The 25,086-nt window shown below is 42.1% G+C and overlaps 1 protein-coding gene across 1 annotated transcript in view; it reads left to right on the top strand.

Annotated features, from left to right (window-relative positions):
- The window catches only part of CRYBG3 (crystallin beta-gamma domain containing 3), a 297,693-nt gene that overhangs the window by 257,297 nt on the left and 15,310 nt on the right, over positions 1–25,086 (top strand). Inside the window, exons 17-18 of the mRNA XM_082245519.1 lie at positions 1,353–1,479; positions 4,652–4,791. Coding sequence (XP_082101645.1) covers positions 1,353–1,479; positions 4,652–4,791 — 267 coding nt within the window. The remainder of the gene's footprint in view (positions 1–1,352; positions 1,480–4,651; positions 4,792–25,086) is intronic.

Genomic DNA, 25,086 nt, shown 5'->3' with positions numbered 1-25,086 from the left:
TTGTTAGATGTCAATGCCTCCCTCCAAACACCTGCAAAAAAATGGCTGAAAAAAGCGCCTGAAAACAAAACCCAAAAAAAGTCTGGAAAAAAGCCCAAAAAAACGCCTGAAAACGATACGCTCAGGTGTGAATGGAGCCTTAATAAACAAAAAAACAGGTGGAACTCCACTTTAAAACAACACTTTACTAGCTGTAAAGTCCCAGAAATATTAGCCATCATTTCAATTGCCTGCATTCAGCTTTTAATATTATATGATAATATTTTCATGAGTGTCCCTGTAGCACAAATCCAAGGGCACTAAAATCTATAAATCTTGAATTTTTCTGAGGGGGTTGAGTGCTGCCTTCTCACACCCCACAGTTCTTAATTAGAGATTAGGGCCAAGCATTCATTTTATTACCAGTAAGGAATTATGGGTGGTGGGACAAAATGGATTACCCTTAGATTTCTAGGAAAAGTACAGCTTTGCCCTTCTAGCGGTTGCATTGTGACTGTTACTTTAGGGACTTTACATTTAGGAAAGGGTTCTTTTATTATCAAACAAGTTGATAGTCATGTATATGATTCTTCTGTTTGTAAAATTGCAAGAAAGTCAACAAATTCATGGGATCCCCAAATTTTAGCTTGATTACTTAGTGATTTGTTGACTTTTTATTATTATAGTTTAACCATGTTCTACGAGTAGGAGAAACAGACTGGATGCCTCCTGCCTAAAATTGCCCGTACTCAAAATGCATCGCCTGCGATTGGGGTGCTGAAAATTGGCACTGGTTGACTCTACAGATCATATGTCTGAAATGCTCCGGTATTACACAGATCTTAACCAATCCAAGGTCTGCCACAGTTTACCAGTGATCATTATGTTTTAGGTAGCATTCAAAGACATTCCAGACCTAAAACCCCCCTTGACATAAATGCCTCCAGCTTTACAGATGAGCAGATAGGATTCATAATTTGTTGATTTGCAGTGTATAGGCCCATCCCTGCATCCACCAGACGGTGTATAGCTTGCAGGTAGACTGACATATGCGTAAGTGAATTTTGTCACTTCTCAGCACTGGAGTTGAGCTTTTTACAGTATAATAATAAAATGATATTACATATGATAACATCACAAATAAAAATATTTTAGTGCTTTGATTAAAGCTGTAATGGAGACTAATATATTTCATAAATTACTGGCAGAGACATTAGACTTAGGTCTCCAATGTGACAAGCATAAGTCATTCATATACTATATAACCTGATGTGCAATATGTTGGCACTGCTAAAATTGTTTAAGATGCATTTTTATTTAATCATGCGGTTTGTGAATTTAAAATGATATAATCCTTCTCTTGTGTTTTCCAGCTGGCTGTTGTGCTACCAAGCTGATGCATGTGACAATGTGTGTGTGCTGGAAGAGGGACATTTCCCTGACTTGGCATCTTGTGGATGTCCTGCAGCTGAGATCAAATATATCCGGCCAATGGATTATGTAAGACATCTGTGCACATCTAATGTTCATTGTCCTCAATGTGCTATACATTATTAGGCAGTCACTGGATTTCAGGTCTCTTCTGCTTATCTCATTTAAATATTTCTCTGAAATATGTTTAAGTTGTGTACAGAAAACATTATACTTGCCTTATGGACACAGAATAAATGCTGCAGTGATAGTATAGCCCTATATGCATTTCCCCCACATTTACTATTCAGGTGATAGATGAGAGAAAGAAAAACACAGATTTTACTTATTTTGGCGTTGTATTTAAAATTGATTTAACCTTCCTAGCGATATTCCCGAGTGTGGCTCGGGGGTTAAATTTCAGTGCCAAAAGCGGTAACCCCGAGCCACACTTGGGGTACCGCCAGAAGCATCGCTGGATCCTGGTAGAGGGGTTACTTACCTTGTCACCAGGATCCAGTGATGTATCCCGGCGGTGTGCGGCGGTGGATCTTCCTCCCGATGCTCTCTGTGCCCCGGCTTCCGCCTCTTGCGACGTGACGCTCCCAGGGGCTTGGAACCGGCGGCAAATTTAAAAGTAAAACACACCAAACACACTGATACATTGCAAAATAAATTCACATTAAATTGCCCCCCCCAGTGCCCTTTCCTGCAGTGTTACTGTACTTTTTATGTATATGTATATATATATATGTATATTTATGTATGTATGTATATATATATATATATATATATACTATGTATACGTATGTATGTATATATATATATATATATATATATACATACATACATACTTTAACTTATTTATAGTTATTTATTATATTATAATTTATGATTTTGTGTTTCAAACTTTATCATACCCGAGATGTTATAAAGAAGAACGCACAGTAAAAAAAAAAATCATATGTAAATAGTTGGTTTGGGCTGCTCATTCTTAAGAATTACATGCAAAATAATGGTACCGCTTTCAGCACCTAAAATCGGAAAGAATCATACCGCCAGGGAGGTTAAACAAAAAAGTTGCTGAGCTTTAATAATAAATGTGGCTTTAGAAATGTGTTCACACCCTAGATAAAGCCATTTTAATATCATGCCACACTGATATCTAGTGTGAATTTCAGCTCAAGTTATGCAGAATCCAGAGATCTGCAGTTTTTTTTATATTCCATTTTTTTTTTTTTTTTTGCTAATACTAACCATGAATAAGGTGCACGGCGCCTCACCAGACCAGCAAAGCAGGTATTTGTTTTGCTATAACTATAGCAAGAGGGCCACAAGCACTAAATAAGGAAAGGTCTGTGGTTGACCTGTTTTTTAGCCACCATTAAAGTGAAGGTAAAATATTTTGATATCCTGAATAAAAAAACGTCACTGGAAATGAAATGTGTCCCCCAGTTTTGCCCTGGCACTCTCATGCTTAGTTGTCCTAATGCTGTGCTGGCGGCTGGGCCCTACATATCCTCTTTTCTCTGAGTCTCTCTGCTAGGCGCTGCTTCTTCAGTGCATGCAGAGAAGACTTTCTGTTCATTCCTAAGAAGGTTATATATTATCTGTCCCAACACTGATAGGAATTCCATGGGAATGAATGGAGATTCTTTCATGCATACAAAAAAAAAGCAAAGCCTGACTGAGAGAATTTCAAAGGCTGTGCAGTTCCCAGTTTGCCAAAGAGTGCAAGATCTTGGAGGAACAGGGGTGGTAAGTATAAGATGAAGGGATGCTGAATCTATAAATGGAAGAGGCCAACATTTCAATCATACACTCGTCCTCCATTCTTCGATACTATTTTATTCATAGAAGTTGTAGTACAGCGTCCAAGAATGGCATAACTGGGTAGAAAGGGCTGTCATAGTGAGACCCTGAAAAAAAACCATTACAGGCGGTCCCGGGTTACAGACAAGATAGGGACTGTAGGTTTGTTCATAAGTCGAATTTATTTTTAAGTCGGAACAGGTATATTTTTTTTAATTTAACTCCAGCCATAATAATATTTTTTACGTTTTTTTGGGTAGCATAGGGAAGGGTTAACACCCCTGTACCATTTGTTTAGCTGCCTGTACCCCGGTTCAGAAGATTTCACCCCACTTTCTGTCCCTATGACAACTAAATTTAGAAAACTTTGACTTGTTGTGGAATCCAGGATTGGTGATAAAGCTTCAGTGGAGACACCTTTTTCACATGAGAACTTATACAGGAGTGAATTTCCCTTCCTATGGGGAGATTTCCCCTCACTTTCTGTTGTCTCCCTTCATTTGTAAGTTGGTTGTTTGTAACCCGGGGACCGCCTGTAGTTGTATTAATCCCAGGTGAACAGGAAGATTATAGTGGTGCGGTGGGGACGGGATGGGACGGGCAGGATGGAGGGGGATTTTCATTTACAGAAGAGTAATCAGCACAAGGGACACATCCTACTGACAATAAGTTGTGCCCCTTTTGCTGATTTTTCTGTTTGTGGTTTTGGCTGCACTTTAAAGGATAGCTGTGAATATACTAATATACTGTTATCCTTGAACTGTAGCAGACCAAAGCAGCTTCTAGCTCAGAATGTACGAACCACAACATATCCTAGTGAAACAATGAGATGATATTGAGGGGGTAGGTCATATTATTTAGCCCCCCACCCCTAGAAGCACACATCCAATGTGAAAGGACACACAGGCTGCTATTACCATTGTCGAGGCATTAAACTCGATATATATGTACTAAAGCAATAAGACTGTGAGCCATTATTGAAATCTGAAATATTCCAAACATGAACTAAGCATTGATGGACAAATAAATCTGTTCTATACAGCAGTATACAGCGGAGTTTTCTTTTGCGTGGTACAGTAGGTACAAATGACAGATAAACAGACTTTGATCCAAGGTAAGTTACTAAAGAAGAAGGGAAGGTTTTGTTTGGTGAATAAAGTAAAGCTACTGTATGCTCACCTTGAATACACAGTTATGTGTAAGAAAAATGTAAAGATAATGAATTTGTGCCTGATTAGATCATTGAGGTGAGCACAGCTTTGCCACATTCACTAATCAAATGAACATTCTCTACTTCTTTAGTAAATCAACCCCATTGACGTTCATGACACAGCTGTGCCATTGTGATTTGTCAGGTGGCTGTTTTGCACTGTTGCAGCACCTTGTAGGAGATGAAGATCTATCATTTTCAATATTTAAATCCTTATGAAAGTGTTTCATCTGATTGCAGGTCTTCGCTGAGCCCTCTATTAGTTTATTTGCTCTGGATTCCTGTGAGGGGAGAGAGCTGCATTTTGAGGAGGCTGTCACCTCTGTCCTGAGCGAGGACCTCCACTTCTACACCCAGTCTGTGTGGGTAAGAAGAGGCCTGTAAGTACCGTTCATCATTCTGCTACTCTATGCTATTTAGCATATAAAGAAATGTACGTCATTTTAAAGTACTTTTAAATTCCCGATATGTGCCTGCTGTACCATGTACTTGTATGAAAAAGTATCATGTTCTCTTTGTATTGCTTCCTTTGTGTGGGAAATCCCTGGTGTTGCTGCCAGTCCCTCTGCTTTTCTATTAAAAACTGACCACACTAGGCAGGGGAGCACATTGTGGTCAGTTCTCTAGCTGTGCTGGGAACTCAGGCTGCTCTCCTCCAATGATCAGACTTGTCCTGACACCCACTTTCACTGGGAAGATCAGTGTTCTGTTGCTTCTCCTCTCCCTAGCTCCTATGCAGCTGAGAACAGAGGGAATGTGATCACCTATATAAAAAGGGGGAAAAAGGGTATTTATAGTGTTTTTTTTATATCTATACATACATCTTTTGCCTTTCATTTCAATTTTAAACTGATTGGGTTGTTTTACAAGGTGATCGTTTACAATCACTTTAAATGCCAGGCTCAACCAGAGTAGATATTTCGGAAATACAATTTGTGTGGTTTCCAACAAGAGTAAAATAGGGTTTAACACATTACATCCTCAAAGAGAACCCCCATTATGTACTGCCATTGCCTGCTTCCTAAAGTCTAAAGCCTCGAACACATGATCAGATTATTGGGCACATTTTCTTTATTTTTTTGTTGCATGCTGGTCTCATATGGAAAGTGAAGACATTACTTTCATATGAAAATTCTCATATACAGAATTCAACTTCACAAGTGATGTCATGTGTTGAATTGTTTTGTATGTATTCTTTCGTTTCTGAGCATGCATAGTCTTGCTCTTATGATTTTTTTCGGACGAAAACTGTACTAGTTAAACGAAAATCAGACATTGTGTTCACGTACGATAAAAATTTTATAGCCTGCACATTTAGTTTTTGTCGTACGAAAACTCGTAATTGGCTGTCGAAAGCACTATACTAATGATCCGAAAATCGGCAGATCGTTCGTCGGACGAAATTTTACTTCTGATTTTCTTATCGTGTGTACAGGCCTTTATTGTTCTGCTGATCCTCAGGCTTCACAACTTAGTGAATTGTTGACCTGAGAATTATTCGGCTGATGAAGTCATATCTCCCAACCTGCAAATTTGACTACTAGGATACTAACAATTTCCAAAGGAGGCTGGCAATGTCAGCGCACCTATTTCAACTCTAGCCAACCCTTTATTTTGAATACCTCTTATCTTTTTACTGTGGTCTGTGACCCCCCCTCCCCCCCCATTGGAAACAATTACTCTCTATTGCTGCCGGCAGGGAGTGACAAGAAATCTTTCCAGTGGGGGACGCAGACTGTAGCATATCACTTCTTTTCAGTAACACAGTGAAATGTTAGAAGTTCTGACAGCTTAGTATTACTGCCCCTGTCTTCCATGCACACTTGCCCACTTCTTTCACAGAGACAGAAATTGAGGTACATTCTTATTAACAGCATCAGAGACATGAATAAAAGCATAAAAATGCTAAGTTGTGGCTGGGGTTAGGCTTTAGATAACAATGGAAGACCATCATAATGTAAATAATAGATAAAGCTAGATCAAAGTAAAACTAAGGGTCCTTTCACACGGCCGCTCCGCTGCTTAAGTCCGCTGCGGGACTTTTTTTTTCTTTTTTTCACGGAGCGGATGACATTTGTGTCATCCGCTCCGTGTGCCCCCATATCATCCCATCCGTTTGAGGATGATATGCGGACATAATGTAAGTATATGGCACTGCGGATGACACCGCTGACATCCGATTTTCCTTCCTTTCCGTTTTTTACACGGGAGAAAAAATAGGGTTCTGTTCCATTCGAAAAAACGGAACAGAACTGAAAGGAGGAAAATCGGATGTCAGCGGATGGTATTCCGCTGACATCCGCAGTGCCATTCACTTACATTATGTCCGCAAACGGATGGGATGATTTGCGGACACACGGAGCGGCCGTGTGAAAGGACCCTTAAAGCAAAAAAAAATAAAAAAATTTGACATTCATTAAAATGTACTCATTGTAGCGCTGATTTGCACATTCTTCCCTTTGAAAAGATGCGTTTGTGTTCCTGAAAGAAGCAGTTACTTGACTATCCACGGCTGCTGTGCTGTACTATGAGTCAGTGGGGGGGATTGATCCTGTTGTAAACATCAGCTCCTACATACATAGTCCCAGCACCAGCTTAACTTTGTCTTTAACAGGTCCATTAGCAGGCCAAGGCTGGGAGTGGCAGGATTAGGCTGGAGATGGATGGCCAACTCATTTAAGTAACTCCCATGATGCTGCGTTCTCACATCGCACTTAGTCCAAGCAAACACAGTGAATGCAAGTGGGACAGCAATGCCTTAATTTCCCAGGAGACAGAGGAGCATTTCCTTCACCTAAAAGGAAGTGTTATGCTACAGACTGGACTGGCAGGATCACCAGATATTTTGGGGGCTTGTACGGGGGTTTAAAAGAAATGCAAGGAAAGATGTATTTTATTATTTATGGTGCACAACAAGTTTATTTGTAATTGTAGCACCCTCCTAGGTAGGTGCTAGGTAGGTAAAAGCCTAGTGTCTCCATCTGCTTATCAGGGGAGCCTGATTGTTAGTTAGGCCTGTTGCATGTGTCCAGGTGTGATTCATCTGGCCTGAGGGAGTGTCCCCACTGTATCCAATAGGGGAGCCTGTTGGACAGTGGAGGAAACCCAGTCAGTGACACACAGGCTTTTGTAACTATCCCAGTGGGTTGGCTCAAACAGTGGTGCATCCTGGGATATGTTATAAAAGCCAAAGGCACATGTGACAGGCGGTCTTTGGGCGGGAAGCCAAGTCCCAGAAGGAGGGTGACGGCTGTCTCTCCTCCTGTCTGTTGTGGAACATGGTTACAGGTGGTCGGCCTAGTGAACCAGGAGTGTGGTGCTGAGCCAAGAGGTCCAGGAGGCTGACAAGCGGAGTTGAGGCAGAAGCAACCTTGGTAAAAAGAGTGTCCATGAGTACTGGAAAGCTTGCCGGGGGTCTGCCCAGGAAAGGGGACCACTCCGACGGAGTGTCAATGAACAGGAGTTCAGCACACACAGCAAGTAAGAAAGGGGTGCCAAGTTAGACCCTGAAGAGTAAATTAAACAGGATCATACTTTCTGTCTTCACTTCAGTGGCAAGGTGAAGTAGCGGCCTTGCCACCCACATTGCAGCTAGTGTCCTCAGAATTGTGCATAGTTCATAGTTGGAGTATCCCATTCATCCCTTCTCCCATCCCAGTTCCAAATAAAAATACAAAAACCCAACATCCCCTGGACTGATTATTGTCTGAGCCAAGGACTTTTAATGCCATTTTGTCTACTATCAGTTTCTAATGGTAACCCAGGGGACCTGCAAGGTGTAATTCTCAGCAGCCCTCTAGGGGGCATAATGTTTGACCATAGTGCTTAAAACTTCTCTAAAAACAGCATTTTATTGAGGCAACCTTACCTCTTGTACCCTTTGAAGGTGTTGCCATTGCTAAATAACTTTGCCTAGAAGCATGTCTTTCCTTCACAAGTCGTATGACTATGTTGTTTGTAATATGTGCACGGACACTCACCTACAGTGCTGATTACCACCTTTAAACTAAACAAATTGTGAAAGGAAATGTTAAGCATTCCTATTACTGATATTTGAACACGCCTGTTTGCACATTCTTGTATTTGTCGCTCTCTGAAATTACACTTTGTGTCTTCTCAAGAGCTCACTGAATTGTCTTGTTTGTTTTGTGACAGCAAGAAATCCTACTCACTTCTTTACTATTGCACTGCTTGGAATGACAAAAGTTAGTCTGTAAACACATTTTCATCTGTCAAGACACTTACAGTGTATACAACTTGTTTTAAACCTCCAAGAACAAACTGTACAAGATCTTTACACTACATTACAAAATATTTAGAAAGCTTTGATCCTATACAGATAAGGGACATCGTCCAAAAATTGCAAGAATGTCTTCTTTCATGTGTGCACCCACTTGTCACTTTATTGCATATTTATGTTTATTACCAGGTAGGTCCTCCTTTTGCCTTTATTTTTCATTACATCAGATTATGGAGGAGTACTGGAAACCTTTCTTAGGGATTTAGACCATGCTGACTGGATAGCTTCTGAAGATTTGCATGCTACACATTTAAGCAGAGACGTTCCTTTTTCACAACAACCCAACCATAACCCCCACACTGATATACACCTTGTTGCAGGGCACCTTCAGGGCCCCATTGCAAGAAACCATGAAGGGTCCCCTGACCCCCAGCTGGGGCCCTTCGCTCCAAGCCCAGGGACTTTCCCTTTAAGCATGGGGGCAGATCGCCAGGGCCTGGTCACAAGTGCAACCTTTGCGATCCTGGTAGTTCCACCACTGGTGTCAGGTGTTGTTTTTTTTTTTTTGTTTTAGTTTTTTTTTCCCCATTTTATTTTGCAATTCTATTTTATATTTTTTACAGTTTTTTAGGAGTGCCATTGGGGGTCTTTCATGAAACATCAAGGGTCTAATCAGACCTCTGATGTTTCACCTATGAGACAGAGAAGGGAGATTGAGGACACAGCCCTCGATTTCCATCTCTGCAGCCTCAGTATCACAGAATGAATGGACAGCTCTACAGAGCTTCCTGTTCATTTACAAACTGTAGCAAAAACAGTTTACTATACTTCAGTTATGAATAGACATAATCAGTGATCAGTACGGATCACTGACTCTGTTCATTCAGACAAGGAAGGGGCCAGTGAATTACATATTAACCGGCCCTTTCCCTGCTCTCCATCCTGACACATCCTATGCAGCGGAGGGGGGAAGCCAGAAAGAGGGGAGGGTTGTCAGGAGAGCACACTGTGGGCAGCAGGATCTGGTTAGGAGGAACAGTGGGAGTGGCATGTAGAGAAACCGATCCCCTTTATTTTCCCCCTGCAGCCACTGAATGCCTGTGGGAGAGAGAGGGGGAGAAGTGCGTTTTCAGCGGCTGTAGGAGGAAACTTAAGGCATCATTTTCTCAACATACTGATCCTCCTATTGAGGTGTACAGGAGCCAGGTCACAATTGCGACCCCCGTAGTTACGCTCCTGCCTTGCTGCACTGGTCCACCACTTTGTTCCAAGCGCAAAGTCTGAACACTTTCATGTGAAAGAGAGAGGGGAAGGCTCTATGTTATCTCTGACATTGGCATTAATACATGGTTGAGACTCAGCTCTCTGACAGGTAAATGTAGTGGCAAGGAAGAGTGGGAAAGGTAAGTATCAGTGGGTGTACCCTATTAGAAGCATCTCTTGTAGAATGCCTCTGAGCATTTGTAGACTTCTGCTTTCTTTACCTACAGAACTGACACTCGCTGGCTGTTCTTTGTTGTCTTGACCATTCTCTGTACACTCTTAAGACTGTAATACATGAAAATCCCAGGAGGCCAGCAGTTTCTGAGATGCTGCAGTCTCCACATCTAGCACCAACAAGTTGCTTACATCACACGTTTCCCTGTTATTTTCCCCAAAGTTTGATCTACCCTTGAATCTTTTGACCAGGAATGTCTGTGTCATGTATTTATTTGCAACCAGATAATTTAACTTTCTCTATCGCTCATTGACAGACGTAGTCTTCTTGATTCTCAAGAGCTGGGTTATGTTGTCTCCGCAGGAGTAGGACTAGGCAGAAAGACAAAACGTTCTGGCTCCACCTTAGGGGCAGTCCCTGAGGTTATATCCTCCCTCTCTCTGCTACAGGGAATCAGTTTTTTTCTGTCTAGTCAGGAGTAAGGACCTAAGCTCCTTGCTGGGATCTTTTTGGTCCTGGCAAGATTTTTTCTTTAGAAGAAATATTTTTTAGGTAGTTTTTTCTCCAGTGTTTTTCCTGTGAGATCTTCAAGCAAAAAACGCCGGACTGGGCGACACTAGTGGTCACCCCAGCCGGCCTACGAGCGCGCGCAGACCATTGCATTGCGGAAGGGGTTGCCTGTTCTGCTGCGACCATCTTTAGATGGATCAGACAGACGGTGGTATAGGCTTATTTTATCTAAGGGTCGGGATCCCCCGTTCCCTGTTAAGGCGCATTCTACTCGGGCGCTTAGAGTTTCCTGGACCTTCCGCCATCAGGCGTCAGTGGTTCAGGTTTTCAAGGCGACTGTTTAGTAGTCGGTTCATACCTTTACAATATTGTATAAGGTTTATGTGATGGCATCGTCAGATGCCTCTTCTGGCTGCAAGGTTCCTGCAGGCCACTGTTTGAGGAGACTGTTGGTCTACCTCGAGGATTTGTGGGGTAGGTCTCATCTGTTTACTCGATGAGTCCTTTGATACTTCTGGTTGGCTCCGGTTGGGCCTTCTAGATTGGATTTTGATTCTGTCAATCCCACCCCTCATTTTGTGGCACTGCTTCTGGATGTCCCAGCTCTTGAGAATCAAGAAGACTACGTCTGTCAATGAGCGATAGAGAAAAATGGATTTTTGTAAGATCTTACCGTAAAATCCTTTTCTCTTAAGCTCATTGACAGACGTAGTACCCGCCCCTCTATCATTGAGTTGGGTTGGGTTAAATTCTCTGTACTGCTTTAAAACAGAACTGATTCCCTGTAGCAGAGAGAGGGAGGATATACCCTCAGGGACTGCCCCTAAGGTGGAGCCAGAACGTTTTGTCTTTCTGCCTAGTCCTACTCCTGCGGAGACAACATAACCCAGCTCTTGAGAATCAAGAAGACTACGTCTGTCAATGAGCTTAAGAGAAAAGGATTTTACGGTAAGATCTTACAAAAATCCATTTTTTGACTATTTGCATACACAAGTAAATGTACCTAATAAAGTAGCCAGTTTTAGCAACTATCATCTCCTACCTGTATATACCCTGAGCCTTGTATGTAGTGTGTTGGTTTGAAGTGGGGAACTCCATGGGTAAAGGAACACTCAGGGTACACTAAGCAATTTTCTTAAATTACGGAGCTTAGTTCCTCATTTTGTTCCAGCACTTCTTAATACAAAAATCTGCTTTTTTCCCTAGAGTGCTTCTCTACAGGAGAGGTAAGTCCAGAGTTTTTTGGCCATACTTCTTCTGTGGGTCACAGGAGTGCATTTTGTTCTGCACTCTGGTGACCCACCTCATAGAGCCGGTTAAAGCTCAGGAAAGATACCAACTTTACAGTCAGGATCCACCATGGTGCCTGGACTGGCAGCTGGTTTAGCCTCCCAGCGATCTGCTGGGAGCCTGAGCCAGAAGATTCTGTCCCCTCCACAGCCTGCCACTCCAGTGGGTGCTGAAGGGGCAGAGCAGAGAGCCAGTGACTGACAGTCACTAGCTCTCTGCAGGGTAAGCACCAAGAGCTGAGCAATCAGCGGTGTTTGATTGCTCAGTTCTCATCTTAGAGGCAGCAGGGGACATCTGCAGCTGGGATGGGTGCTAGAGCCATCAAGGTATGTTTTTTTAGATTCCTGAACTTCTTTTTTAATCTTCAATATGCAGAAATTTTTTTCTAGAAATGACAGCAAAAAAACATTGACAATGCATCTGTAATTTCTCTAACTGATGCAAAAGATTTAATATGCTTCTACAGGCTTATTAGAGTTGGATTATTAACCCTACACTGGTTGATTGTTGGTGAAAGTTAAAAAGAGCTTCACTGCATGAACATTGATGTGAGCACATGCCGTACAACATTGTTTGTACACTTCAAGCCTTGTGACATGCATTTGTTCTATTGGCATACTGAAATAGCATTACTAATTACATGAAAAGACTCCAGTCATAGAATGTGGGTATACTGGTTCCAGAGAAACTGAAATGTCACTCCAGGCGGTTTCCTAATATTGTATGTGAACTTAAGCCAAACTTGTTATTTTTAAGGTGATTTTTCAGCCTGATTGATTATATATTTTTCTACAAGTCATTTTATTTTAATCAGAGGTATTTTGCAGTCAGCCTGGGGCAGGATTCCAGCGATGCACTCACAGAGATATAACTAGACCATCAAGAAAAGGGAGCGTTTGAGTTCTGCTGTTTACATGACATGTGATTGTGACCAGCAGAGGGGCAGTTACCCGGGGTATAGAGTTCACTGTCAGAGAATAAAGCTGGCCATACATTACTGCCAGCTGAAGGAAAAATACTGATGTTGATTTCCCCATCCACAAATTTGAGGTGGCTGGGGAAGTCCCCCCCACTGTGTCATTGTATTCTGATAGCAGGACTCCCTCGCTATCAGAATACACTGATCAGCGCTGCGGCCTATTGCTGCATGCACTAATCGAATGCTGGTTTTCCAGCATCATCATTTGACAGAAGCCAGTCTAATGACCAGCTTCTGTTGAACAGACAGGGCTACACACAGAATGAAATCCTTCCAGTTCAGCCATGTAAGGCCAGCTTAAGTATTTGCTGTAAAGACAAACCTGCATCATAGTTTTTAATTAGCTACACTGGAAAATATGTATCTAAAATGAAATGTGTATATTTTATTTGTAGTATTATTCTGTTTTATATTCAAGACTAAAGACTAGATACATCCTTTTTTATGTCAGGTAAATATGAAATATTGCAAAAAAAAAAAAATTATATTTATTACTTGCTACCCAAGTATTGCACCAAGCCTGTTCTTTGCCACTTCTGGTGAGTCATTTACTGCGTGGGTGTGAATAGACTGTGAACTTTGATCCCCTTCTATTCAGGCCTGTTCACAATGCAAAAAAAAAAATAATGCAGAAAAAATAAAAGACAACTTTGTTGTTTTTTTGTCCAATATGTTGTTTTTTGGGCTGTTTTATGTTGGTGTTACAGATTCTTGTACACTGATTACCTTGATTGATGATTATAGGATTTTTGCAGGTTTTGGCAGGATTATGATATCATGGTAACATCATGAGTAGGTAGTACTGGGTTCCCATTGGACAATTTGATGTAAATAATTGTTCATTTGTCATTCTGTAACAATAAGAAAAGAACCCTGCATGGCCCAAAATGTTGGTGTTTCCCTTGTGACAGTATGTTTTCACATCAGTCTGTGAAACATACATTTAAAGTATGGTGTTTTGCTCCAGGTTAACAATCCCCCTACACCTCCGGCATCAGGTGCAGGCTCCCGATGGTCACAAACCGTTCCATATACACAGCACCCTGCGGATCAAGAATGGGAAGTCGTTCACCATTTTAAAGCTCATGTTCATATTTATTGAAGTACAGTATCTGATGCACAGACTGTACAGCATGGCGCTTACAGCTAACATGTTTCACCCCTAAATGGAGCTTATTCTATGAATAAGATTCATGTTGGAGTGAAACACATTAGATTGTAGGTGTAATATGTACGTAGGCTTAAAGGTGGGTGGCTTCCCCTTTATCCGCAAGCATTAAATTGCTGTGTGTATGGAAGCACCATGCTTGTGCATTGTATAGTTATTGGACATTGAACAGCACCATTTACTTTGACAATTTAAGAAAATTAATTGCTGGTCACTTTATTATATGAAATGCAGCCTTTACCAGCCACCCCCTTCCCCTGCCATTGTGTGCTAGTTCATACGTATCCATATGGTATGGCAGTAGTGTCAGACAAAATATGAACAGCAGGTTCTGGGCTTGTTTTTTAGAAAGCTTTATCTGCTCCTCAAACACAGGGTCAAGAAATTGCTATTTATTTGCAAAAATAAGAATATTGGTGCGAGTAATGGATAAATAAAAATTAAAAGCTCTGCTCATATAATTGTAAACATTAAAGTCCTTTGACTTCATATTTATAGCAAATTACAGTCTATATTGGGGATTGTTGATTAAAATACATTATGTATGTGGTTGATGTGTTTCTCATCTTTAATGATAATATCTTTTTTTTTTACTTTACCTTGATATCTCATGATTCTGAAAATGCAGACGTTGAGACAGGAGCAATGTTCAGTATCTCCAGCATATTGTGCAATCTTTCCCTTGGAAGGGTTTTCATTCAATGATAAATGAATCGCCTCAGGTTCACATGTCTTAATTTATCTTTTGGCCTGGTATAAGTTTTATTCTGAGTAATGTCTCGAACATGTGACTATGACAGTGACAACCTGTGTTCACCTGGTTACGTCTTAATATAAAAGCTTTATTTCCAGGTATTGGACGATCAAGAATATATGTTCCCTTCCTTATACATAGTAATAACCATAATGGTCAGTCTACACAAACTGGTGATTGCTGATGAGCTGAAGCACCTGGCCTCTTTTAATACCTCTTGAGGAGTTCAGTGGTTAAACGACTTCAGCTCCCAGATCTGCAGTAGATATAAAAAATCTACACACCCCTGTAAAAATGCCAGGTTTTTGAGAAGTAAAAAAAATCAGAACAAGATAAATCACTTCAGAATTTTTTCCATTGTGGTCTTTAAACTGTGCAATTGAATTAAAAACAAACTAAAATCTTTAAGGGTCCATACATACTGGGCTCAAAAAAAATGCTCCTTCTGCAGGAGTTTTAGTGTTTTAGGATGTTTAGAGGCGTATTTTAAGCTCAGCGTTTAGAGGCATGAAAAAACCCTTCTGGTTTGAGTTTTCCAGCACAAAAAAACGCTAAATGTGCCTAAACATGTGTACAAAAACACTCTATATGAGCAAGCAATGTAGGGGTTCCCTGCGCTATGGACCAAGTGAAGTGGTGAATAAATATTAAGGCTGCTGTCCTCACTAAAACTACCACCAAATGGTGGTGTCCCAAAGAATGATGTGCAGGTTTGAGATGGCGCTGCCTGTGATCAAAAAATAAAATACATTGTTGACAAACTAAGTGTCTCTAATACCTATAAGTGGGCTTGGTAAACCCAATAGTATAAATGGTGAAAATGTGTATGATAATAGCTAGTGTCAATCATAAATACCAAGTGCATATAATTAAACATACATATTGCTATACACACAATTGAATATACTACACTATGGGGACCTTTTTTATATATTCCTGAGGAACCACCCACCCAAGATCCAGTGCGGGGAGAGGAGCTATATACGGGCTATTACCTCTGTACCATGGCTTATCACCCCTATCCAGGGGCTTGAAATCTGGTGAGTGTTTACCCCGATGGGGGGAGGCACGAGTGTAAAACACAGAATAATGCACATTGGGTAATGTACTCCGGGAATTGTTGTCAATTGATTGCACTTTTTTGCCCCTATGCACTTTGTATAATTGCACTGATTTGCACATTGTTTTTGGTAGAAGCACTGTATGCAACTTTTTCAACAAGGTTTGTGTGCACAGCAGCATTTGAAGCACTGTAGCTCTATTGGTATCAGGAATTTTTTGTGTGTATAGCAATATGTATGTTTAATTACATGCACTTGGTATTTATGATTGACACTAGCTATTATCATACACATTTTCACCATTTATACTATTGGGTTCGCCAAGCCCACTTATAGGTATTAGAGACTCTATATAAGCGTTTTTTTTCTGCTAAAGGAACTGGCATTTTTTTTAAACCCAGTGTGCATGGAGCATAAAGGGGGGGAAACCCCCCCCCCCCACAATAACATGGTTTCATAAATATGCACATGTTTAAGCTAATACTTTGTAAAAGCACATTTAGATTTTATGACAGCAATAGGTGTTTTAGGGTAGGAGTCTATCAGCATGGTACATCTTGCCTTGGGAATCTTTCCCCATTTTTCCTTGTAAACATGCTCCAAATCTATCACATTGTGAGGGCATCTTCTTTGCACAACCCTCTTCAGGTGACCCACAGAATTTTAATTAAATTCAGGTGCAATCTCTGGCTTGGACCTTCCAAAACTTTGATGTTCTTCTGGTGAAATCATTCTTCTGGTCTGGGTGGCTGGAATGAGACCTACAGCAACATTTAGGCTGGGTTCACACACATGTGGTTTTTGGTGCCTTTTTGCAGAAACACACTACAGTCCATTTGACATGGTTAACTATGGGACACGCTGTTTTACTTCTATAGACTTCAATGGAGAAGCTGCAGAAAAGCAAGTAGTGAGTTTTTGCCGTGATTTACGATTTACGTGTGCATGCAAAACCCCAAAATGCACAGCAAAATACACTGTTAAAACGCACCTGCCTCAAACTGCAAAAATGTGAATCGAGCTGCAGGTATGTCTGGCAAGTACCTACCTGCCACAGCTTTTGCCAGGTGCTATTTTTCAAGATTTATATAGTGGCAACAGTTTTCACAGTGCTTTAAAATATAAAGAGAGACAATATAAAGAGAGACAGTACAATACAATTCAATACAAAGGGTTAGGAGGGCCCTGCTCCTGAGAGCTTACATTTGAATTACTTTAAACCAAAAAAAAAAAAAAAAAAAATATATATATATATATATATATATATATATAAGATATCCCTGCGTTTAGGTCTAAATCTGCCAACTGACACACCTGAAAATAGGCTGAATACCATACTTAAGGTACGCATATCCCTTTAAATATTTTGCAAGAGTAAATATCAACTACAACTTAAATGCATATAATCAATATAAATGTATAAACAATAAAAGTGAAAATGACACTCCAGCAATACCAAAGCGCATACATACTTATAAATAAATAGTGAATCATAAAATATAAAAACATCCTTAAATATATATCAGAAAAATTAAAATAATAATAAAGAAAGTTCATAAATATACACTGTGATTAGTTCAAATCTACTCAAAGTGTTTAAAGTGTGTAAAGTTCTCAGTGCCCAAAATTGAAAAGACAAGTGCTCCTGTGTTTAAAGTGATATCCACAAGCAGAGTCTCTTACCAGACAAAAATTATCTCAAACTATAGAGATCATAAGGGCTTTTCAATGCATAGAGCCAATGCTTCCACCATCAGGCTTCCAGCTAGGTAGATGACCCCCAAAGACAAATTGCAGTAATGGTGTCCCCACAAGGAAATTAACAAGACAGCTCCCATTCATAGATCACTCTCAAGCGTATAAACCATTAAAGTGATTGTAAAGTGTCATTTAAAAAAAATAACAAACATGTTATTTTTACCTGCTCTGTTGCGGTGGATTTGCACAGAGCAGCCTGGATTCTTCTTTTCTTGCAAGCAAGCAAGCAGCTTGCTATGGGGGCACCCGAACTGAGCTGCAGCTCCGTGTGTCCATTCAGACAAAGAGCTGCCGTTCGGCCCCACCCCCTCTCTTTCCTGATTGACTAACTGACTTTGACAGCTGTGGGAATTGCGCCACTGCTGTGTTTCAGCCAATCAGAAGGGAGAGTCCCGGATGGCCGAGGGACTCGTGGTCATCGCTTTCACTTAGGGGTGTACTCACTTTTGTTGCCAGCGGTTTAGACATTAATGGCTGTGTGTTGAGTTATTTTGAGGGGACAGCAAATATACACTGTTATACAAGCTGTACACTCACTACTTTACATTGTAGCAAAGTGAAATTTCTTCAGTGTTGTCACATGAAAAGGTATAATAAAATATTTACAAAAATGTGAGGGGTGTATTTACTTTTGTGAGATACTATATATATATATATATATATATATATATATTCAACTGCTAACTCCATCTGGAAATGCTAGTTGCTCGGCTGTTATAACGATCCTCCTGCTCCTAACACATGCTGACAAGAAACATGGTGACAGGAGGAGAAAGAAGAGGGGTGAGCAGCGCAGGTGCTGCTGTTTCACTTTCCAGTGACAGGCTAAAAGTAGGGAAGTGACCTAGATGTGTTGCCTAACTGCAGTAGAGAAAAAATCAGATCATCGGCCTGCCTGTGCAAACTTGTGGAGCTGTATAACTATCAGGACAAGATAGAGAGAAATACAAATTCTCTGACAGTTAAAACAGTGCATATATTTGCATTTCAGCTGTGTATTTAGCAGTTTCCCTGTAGTTTAACTTTACTTTGGCTATTCTTTTCTTCTGTAATCCATCCTAAAGTTCTCTAAGGCTGGAAATCGAGTGGTCAAACATAGCTGATCAGTGGTCCGTGATCCGATAGCTGGTCACCGGCTCTCTGCTCTGCCCCTGTGCTCACTGGAGTGCTGGGTTGTGGAGGGAGCAGGAGCGGCTGGCTCGGGCTCTCAGTGGCTCCCTGAGAGGCTGATCCAGGTGCCGGTCCAGGCATCTGGGAGGATCACGGCACTGTGACGTCAGCCAAATCCTGATGTCTTCTGAAAACTGGTCACAGAAATGCAGAACGAACTGCACTCCTGTCATCCATAGGAGAAGTACAGCCAAATTAGCTTTGGCTGTACTTCTCCTATAATATAGTGACAACAGACAAAAATACACCTTTGTAACCAAACGATATACAGTACTTGCAGCCACATAACATACTTGCTATGCTTACTTCCATCAATTATCACTGAACGGTATGTTGTGCAGCTTCCATATTTTGCACTCGGACTTGGATTTCTTCTGTTGAAACCGTTCATAGTAGAACACGGGTTGTCCATTTTGTATACCCTTTAACTTTTTTAAGCATTCTGCATTCCAAGCAGATTACAAACAAGAAATGAAAATGGTTACATAGTGTATATGAACATTTTCATCAGTCACATCTGTAGAAAGAGATAAAATATGTTTAATATATCTATTTTTTGCCTGATCTTCTACAGAGTATCAGCCTCAAGGGAATTATTCAGGGGGAAACCAATGACAGAATTGAAAAAATAAGTGCCCAGAAATAGTACAGAAATAAAAAATGAGATTCTGTGATTGCCAAGGGCACCTTCAGGACAGAGCTCTCCACATCAATTTTATGTGATCCAGTGCACCTCATGTACAGCGTCAGGTTGAAAGGCTAGCACAAATCTAGCAGTAAAGATTTTTTCTCCATTTCATTGGATTTGAACATATGTCTTTAAAGACATTTATATCAATCTGCATGATTCTAATTAAACTGAAACCTTAACCACTTGCCGACTGCCTAACGCCGATCTACGTCGGCAGTCAGCCCCTCACAGGCAAAGTGACGTAGGGCTACGTCACTAGCTTGTGAGGGTCTAGGGAGCGAGCGCGCGCCCCCGGAGGCACGCTCCCGCGTGGTCACGGACCCCCCCGCGCGCGTGACCAGCGGACCCGATGTCCGCCGGTCACTCGGCGATCGGCGGGGGAGAGGGAGAATGTCAGGCAACTTGTGTAAACAAGCCACCTGTCATTCTCCTCGCTGTAAAGACACTGATCAAACGGATCTAGTATGTAGATCCGTTGATCAGTGTCCTTACAGCTCAAGCCACAGCCAATCACAGTAGAAAGCACGCCCCTAGGGATACACACAGCCCCTCCCTCCCAAATAAAGTTAACCCCTTCACAACCAGTGTATTTTTACAGTAACAGTGCATATGTATAGCACTGATTACTGTAGAAATGTCACTGGTAACCCCAAAAGTGTCACAAATGTCAGTCAAGGGTCCGATCTGTCCGCCCCAATGTCGCAATACCGCAAAAAAAATCGCAGATCGCCGCCATTACGCGTTAAAAAAAAAACAACAAAAATGACAAAAATCTTTCCCTTTGTTAGTAAACGCGATAACTTTTGTGCAAACCAATCAAAATACGCTTTTTGCGATTTTTTTTTTTTACCAAACATATGTAGCATAAAACAAATTGGCCGAAAATTTTAAAAAATTTTGATTTTTACTTTTTTTTTGGGGAATTTCATATAAAAAAATGTGAAAAATATTGTTATTTTTGCAAAATTGACGCTCTTTTTTTGTTTATAGCGCGTGATCAAAAAATCGCACAGGTGATCAAATACCACAAAAAGAAAGCTCTGTTTGTGGGAAAAAAAGGACGTCAAATTAGTTTAGGTACAGCGTCGCACGACCGCGCAATTGTCCGTTAAAGTCACGCAGTGCCGAAACGCAAAATACCCCCTGGTCAGGAAGGGGGTAAAATCTTCCGGGGCTTAAGTGGTTAAAGAGGTTGTAAACTCGTTTGCTCATTATGCAATACTTACCTTAGAACGAGCCCCAGCCATGCCGCTCACTCACCTCTATGACGGGCGACATGTCCAGTCGCCCGTCTTCCGGGATCGTGGCATCCGGCCATCTGATTGGAGCGCATGCGCCAGTGACGTCACTGGCGGCATGTAAGGTAAATATCTCCTAAACGGTACATGTTTAGGAGATATTTACAGTACCTATAGGTAAGCCTTATCATAGGCTTACCTATAGGTACAAGTTGTAGAGGAGGGTTTACTTCCTCTTTAAGGTGCAAACATGTTTCTCTTTCGTTCATTGACGGACACAGCTCATTGGGTTATACTGCCCCCTACAGGAGTAGGAAGAAGGCAGACACTAGGCAGAAAAAGAAATTGACTATGCCTATGGGCAGTCACAGGAGGTATACTCCCCATCTCTGTTATAGGTACTCCGTTTTTTCTGCCTAGTCAGGAGTGAGGACCTAGTTCCTTGCTGGGATCTCTGGCCCTGGCATTTTTTTCCCTTTTTAAATGGATTATTTTCTCCCTGTTTTTTCCTGCGAGATCTTCAATCAACTGCTGGACTGGGCCACAGGCTGGATAATCTAGATCCAGAGGTCACCCCAGTCTGGCCAGCAAGTGCGCACAGACCACAGCTCCGCGCTAGGTCGGCCGTGACATAGCCCCACTGGACAGGGGCTGGGCTGCAAGTTAAACATCTTGCTAGGTCGCATACAACCAGGCCTAGGTCTGAGTCGCAGAATACCTCCTGGCCAACAGCCCCCTATTTAGATGGCGAAGAGGTTTGTCTGAAATGGTGCCCCCATGTTCCCGGTATGGTGAGTAGCTGTCTCCCCTCTCCCCCTTTAGGGTTTTGGGATAGTCAGAACCCTGGCTTCCCCTCCTTCCCATTAGACCCCCCTTTCTTCTGGTGGTCCCATTGGGTCATCTGGCCCTCAAATCAACCCCTCCATCTGGGGTAGTGTGGTGGTCTGGGCTATATCTGGGGCTGGGGCATGGTGCTGTATTGGTGGTGCGGGCGGGGGGGTACGCTGCTGGTGACTGGGCTATCGGCTGGGGGGGGACTGTACCTGTGTGGGGGCCTGGTTCCCCCCTATCCTCAAGTTTCTTTCCTTAGCCCCAGGGATCCTAGCCTAGTAGAGCCGCGCGCGGTGGCCATTTTGTTGTAGCCTCTTATAGTCTATGGTCGGCAGCCATGTTTGTGTAGTCCGGCGGACATTTTTTGTTTGTTCGGCATTCTACTACAGAATGGGGGCCATTACAGAGGGGCAGCAATTTTGGGTGTGGGGGCCCCTCCTTTTCCCCTGGTGTTGACTTGCCTTTCCTTGGACGCCGCACATGGAGCAAGTGCTATCCTAGTGCAGCTGGTGCCTTTCTGTTGGAGTGGTGAGTCTGGCGGGGTCCCTCCCTCTCTCTGCTGCACGATTGTGGGGTTCCCTGTTGGCAAACTGGTGGTGCTACCAGCACTGTGAGGGTGTTCCTTTGCAGTGCTCTACACCTTTTGTGGGAGTCCCCCTCTTTACCAATGGAGTCTTTGGAGCACATTTCTCCGCCTGACCCCCTCTAAGAGGCTGCGGGGCCCTTGGGGTCCCAACCATCCATTGATGCACTGACGGCGGTCCTGGAGTCCTTTGTGTCCCAGGTGGAGGGGGCTTTTGGGCGGCGGGCTAGCAAAAAATGCCCCCTGCCTTCCTCTGACTCATCTGTCTCCTCAGATCCTGAATCTGATTCGGCTGCCGCGGACATGATCCACCCTGCGGGGTCTGCAGCCCTGATTTTTCTGACAGTAAAACTAATCCTTCCACAAGTGTAGCTGCGCACAAAAAGACGATGGTGGACGCACTAATTGTGTCTGTGCGTGAAACTTTAAAGATGGAGGATGCAGCTGAATCTGAACTTGGTGCTTTCAGCTCTCCAGAAGCCTCCCTTTAAAAATATTCAGGAGATTCCCCTGCTTACACTGTCTCAGAAGGTGGCCTTTTTGGTGGGTATCACCTTCTGCTTGCAGAGTGTAAAAACTGGCGGTGTTATCTTGTCCTACCCCCTTACTTGGTGTTCCACAAAGATAAGGTAGTTTTTTTGCCCCTGTCCCTTGTTCCTTCCTAAATTAGTCTCTGATTTTCATTTGAATAAAGACATTGTGTTGCCTTCCCTGTGTCCTAGGCCCAAACATCCTAAGGAAATTGCATTGCATGCCCTGGATGTTGTTCGGGCGATTCGGGTGTACCTGGCAGCTACGGAGTCTTTTCGGAAGTGAGACTCATTATTTTTGCTCTCTAATGGGCTGAGAAAAGGGCTGTCGGCTACTTCTGCGCCTTTTTCCAGATGGATCAGACAGATGGTGACCCAGGCCTATTTGATCAAGGGTCAGGTTCCTCCTTTGCCTGTCAAGGCGCACTCTACTCTGACGCTTAGTGCTTCATCAGGCGTCAGTGGCGCAGGTTTGCAAGGCGGCCACTTGGACGTCGGTTCACACTTTCACATAGTTCTATAAAGTGGATGTGTTGGACCTGCGGATGCTTTCTTTGGCTGCATGGTTTTGCAGGCTGCTGTTTAGAGGGTCTGTTCCCTCTTTGGGAGTTCAGGTGGGCACCAGTTTTTTTTGCTGAGCTCCTGTTACCTGGCTGGCTACTGTTTAGCCTTGGGATTTTTTCTGTTGTCCCACCCCTCATGTTTGCTAGTGCTTTGGGATGTCCCAATGGTCAAGAATCTTAAGGAGCTGTGTCTGTCAATAAACAAAAGAGAAAATGGGATTTTTGTCTTAACTTTCTCTGTGTTCATTGACGGACACAGCACCCACCCCTCTATGGAGTTGTAATACTTCTGATGCTGTTTGTAACAAAACTGGGTACCTATAGTAGAGAGGGGTAGTATACCTCCTGGGACTGCCCATAGGTGTAGTCAAGTTCTTTTTTCTGCCTAGTGCCCTACTCCTGTAGTGGGCAGTATAACCCAATGGTCAAGAATCCTAAGGAGCTGTGTCCGTCAATGAACGCAGAGAAATGGGTTTTACGGTAAGTCAAAAATACCATTTTTGCTGGGTTGCAAACAAACTAGGTTTAGATGACGTGAACTTACTTGGTAGAGATCCGCCTGTTTGTGAACATGCTTTGGTTCAATCACTGAATGTCTCTAGATTTATACTGAGGATTATTTAGGACCACATGTGTCTGCAGAAATTATACTTGATCATCAAAGTGACTTTGTGAATTTATTTAATTCCCTTATTATGGATATACTTACATAATCTGTGTAGATATACTGTACTTTAAATGCTGGACTGGTTGCATGCTGGAGAACCAAGACTAGGAATCTACTTTTTCTTTGCTATGCTTGCTTCTTGTGACTATTTTTGAATGATCAAACTCTATATATGATGCATCTCCTACTCCTTTGGCATAATTACAGGGCAGTTATTATATGGACATGAAGCTTTGTGTTAAATTTCCAATTTTTTATACCTAAGCAAAGGTTTTAAACAAATCTCACTTGCGAGAAAAAAAAAAAACAGTTTACTTCTAAAGGTTCATTCTACATATTATACCTAGATTTAAGTTTGTTTTGCTGTTTGTATCTGCTTATCCCCATAATATCACTTCCCCTCATTTCTCATCCTGTGATAAAGGTGCTGATACACAAAGGGAAATACTTCCATTAAGATCATAGTCCGCAGTAAGAACCTGGCTAAAGTTCTCAACTGTATTAACGCTTGATAAAGGTTTTGGCCATGTTTGGGCTTTAGATGAAAAAACTGACAGTAACCAACCAGAATCCATCCTGTACTGGTTTTAAATTCAGCAGAGTAAATGCTGCTTGTTTGCTTGCTTCTATACATTACTTCTATTCATTAATATGTTTCCCATTCAGCCAATGGATTTGCCATTCGGGCAGGATAGCTTTGCTCCAATCTAGAGTATACTCCCTGCCCCGTCACCATTGCTGCCCAGTTGGCAACTAGAGCCCATTAAATATCTAATACTTTCTGGTATTGATAAGCATGTGATTACCTCCCCTTCCTCCTATTATGCAGTCCAAGCCCAGGTTCTGTCACATTAGCTAGGGTTCCTATCTCTTTATAAGCTAATATTTGTGTGCTTTGCATTGCTTCAGAAATGATACCCCTCCACACAGCATAGTCTCGCTACACCTAATCTACTTCTACATTCTCTTTCTCTTCCCTCCCCCTTTCTCCTTCTCTTGGTACCCTCCTATCGGGCTGCAATTTGGGGCTATCTATGGGGGCTTTTGACCCAGAGCAATCAGGAGGCCTCTCTGCTTATTCCTAACTCCCCCATCCTCACCCCCTCTTCTTCCCCTAACCTCTTAACCCCCCCCCCTTTTTCCCTGTCTGTCTCCTAACCGTGCTTCTCTCCAAGCCGTGGCTACCAGTAGTTACTTCAGTTTG

This window comes from Pelophylax lessonae (genome assembly GCF_965119305.1).
Source record: "Pelophylax lessonae genome assembly, chromosome: 2".
Lineage (NCBI taxonomy): Eukaryota > Metazoa > Chordata > Amphibia > Anura > Ranidae > Pelophylax > Pelophylax lessonae.
The sequence above is the reverse complement of the archived record's forward strand: the minus strand, read 5'-3'. Positions and strand labels throughout refer to the sequence as shown.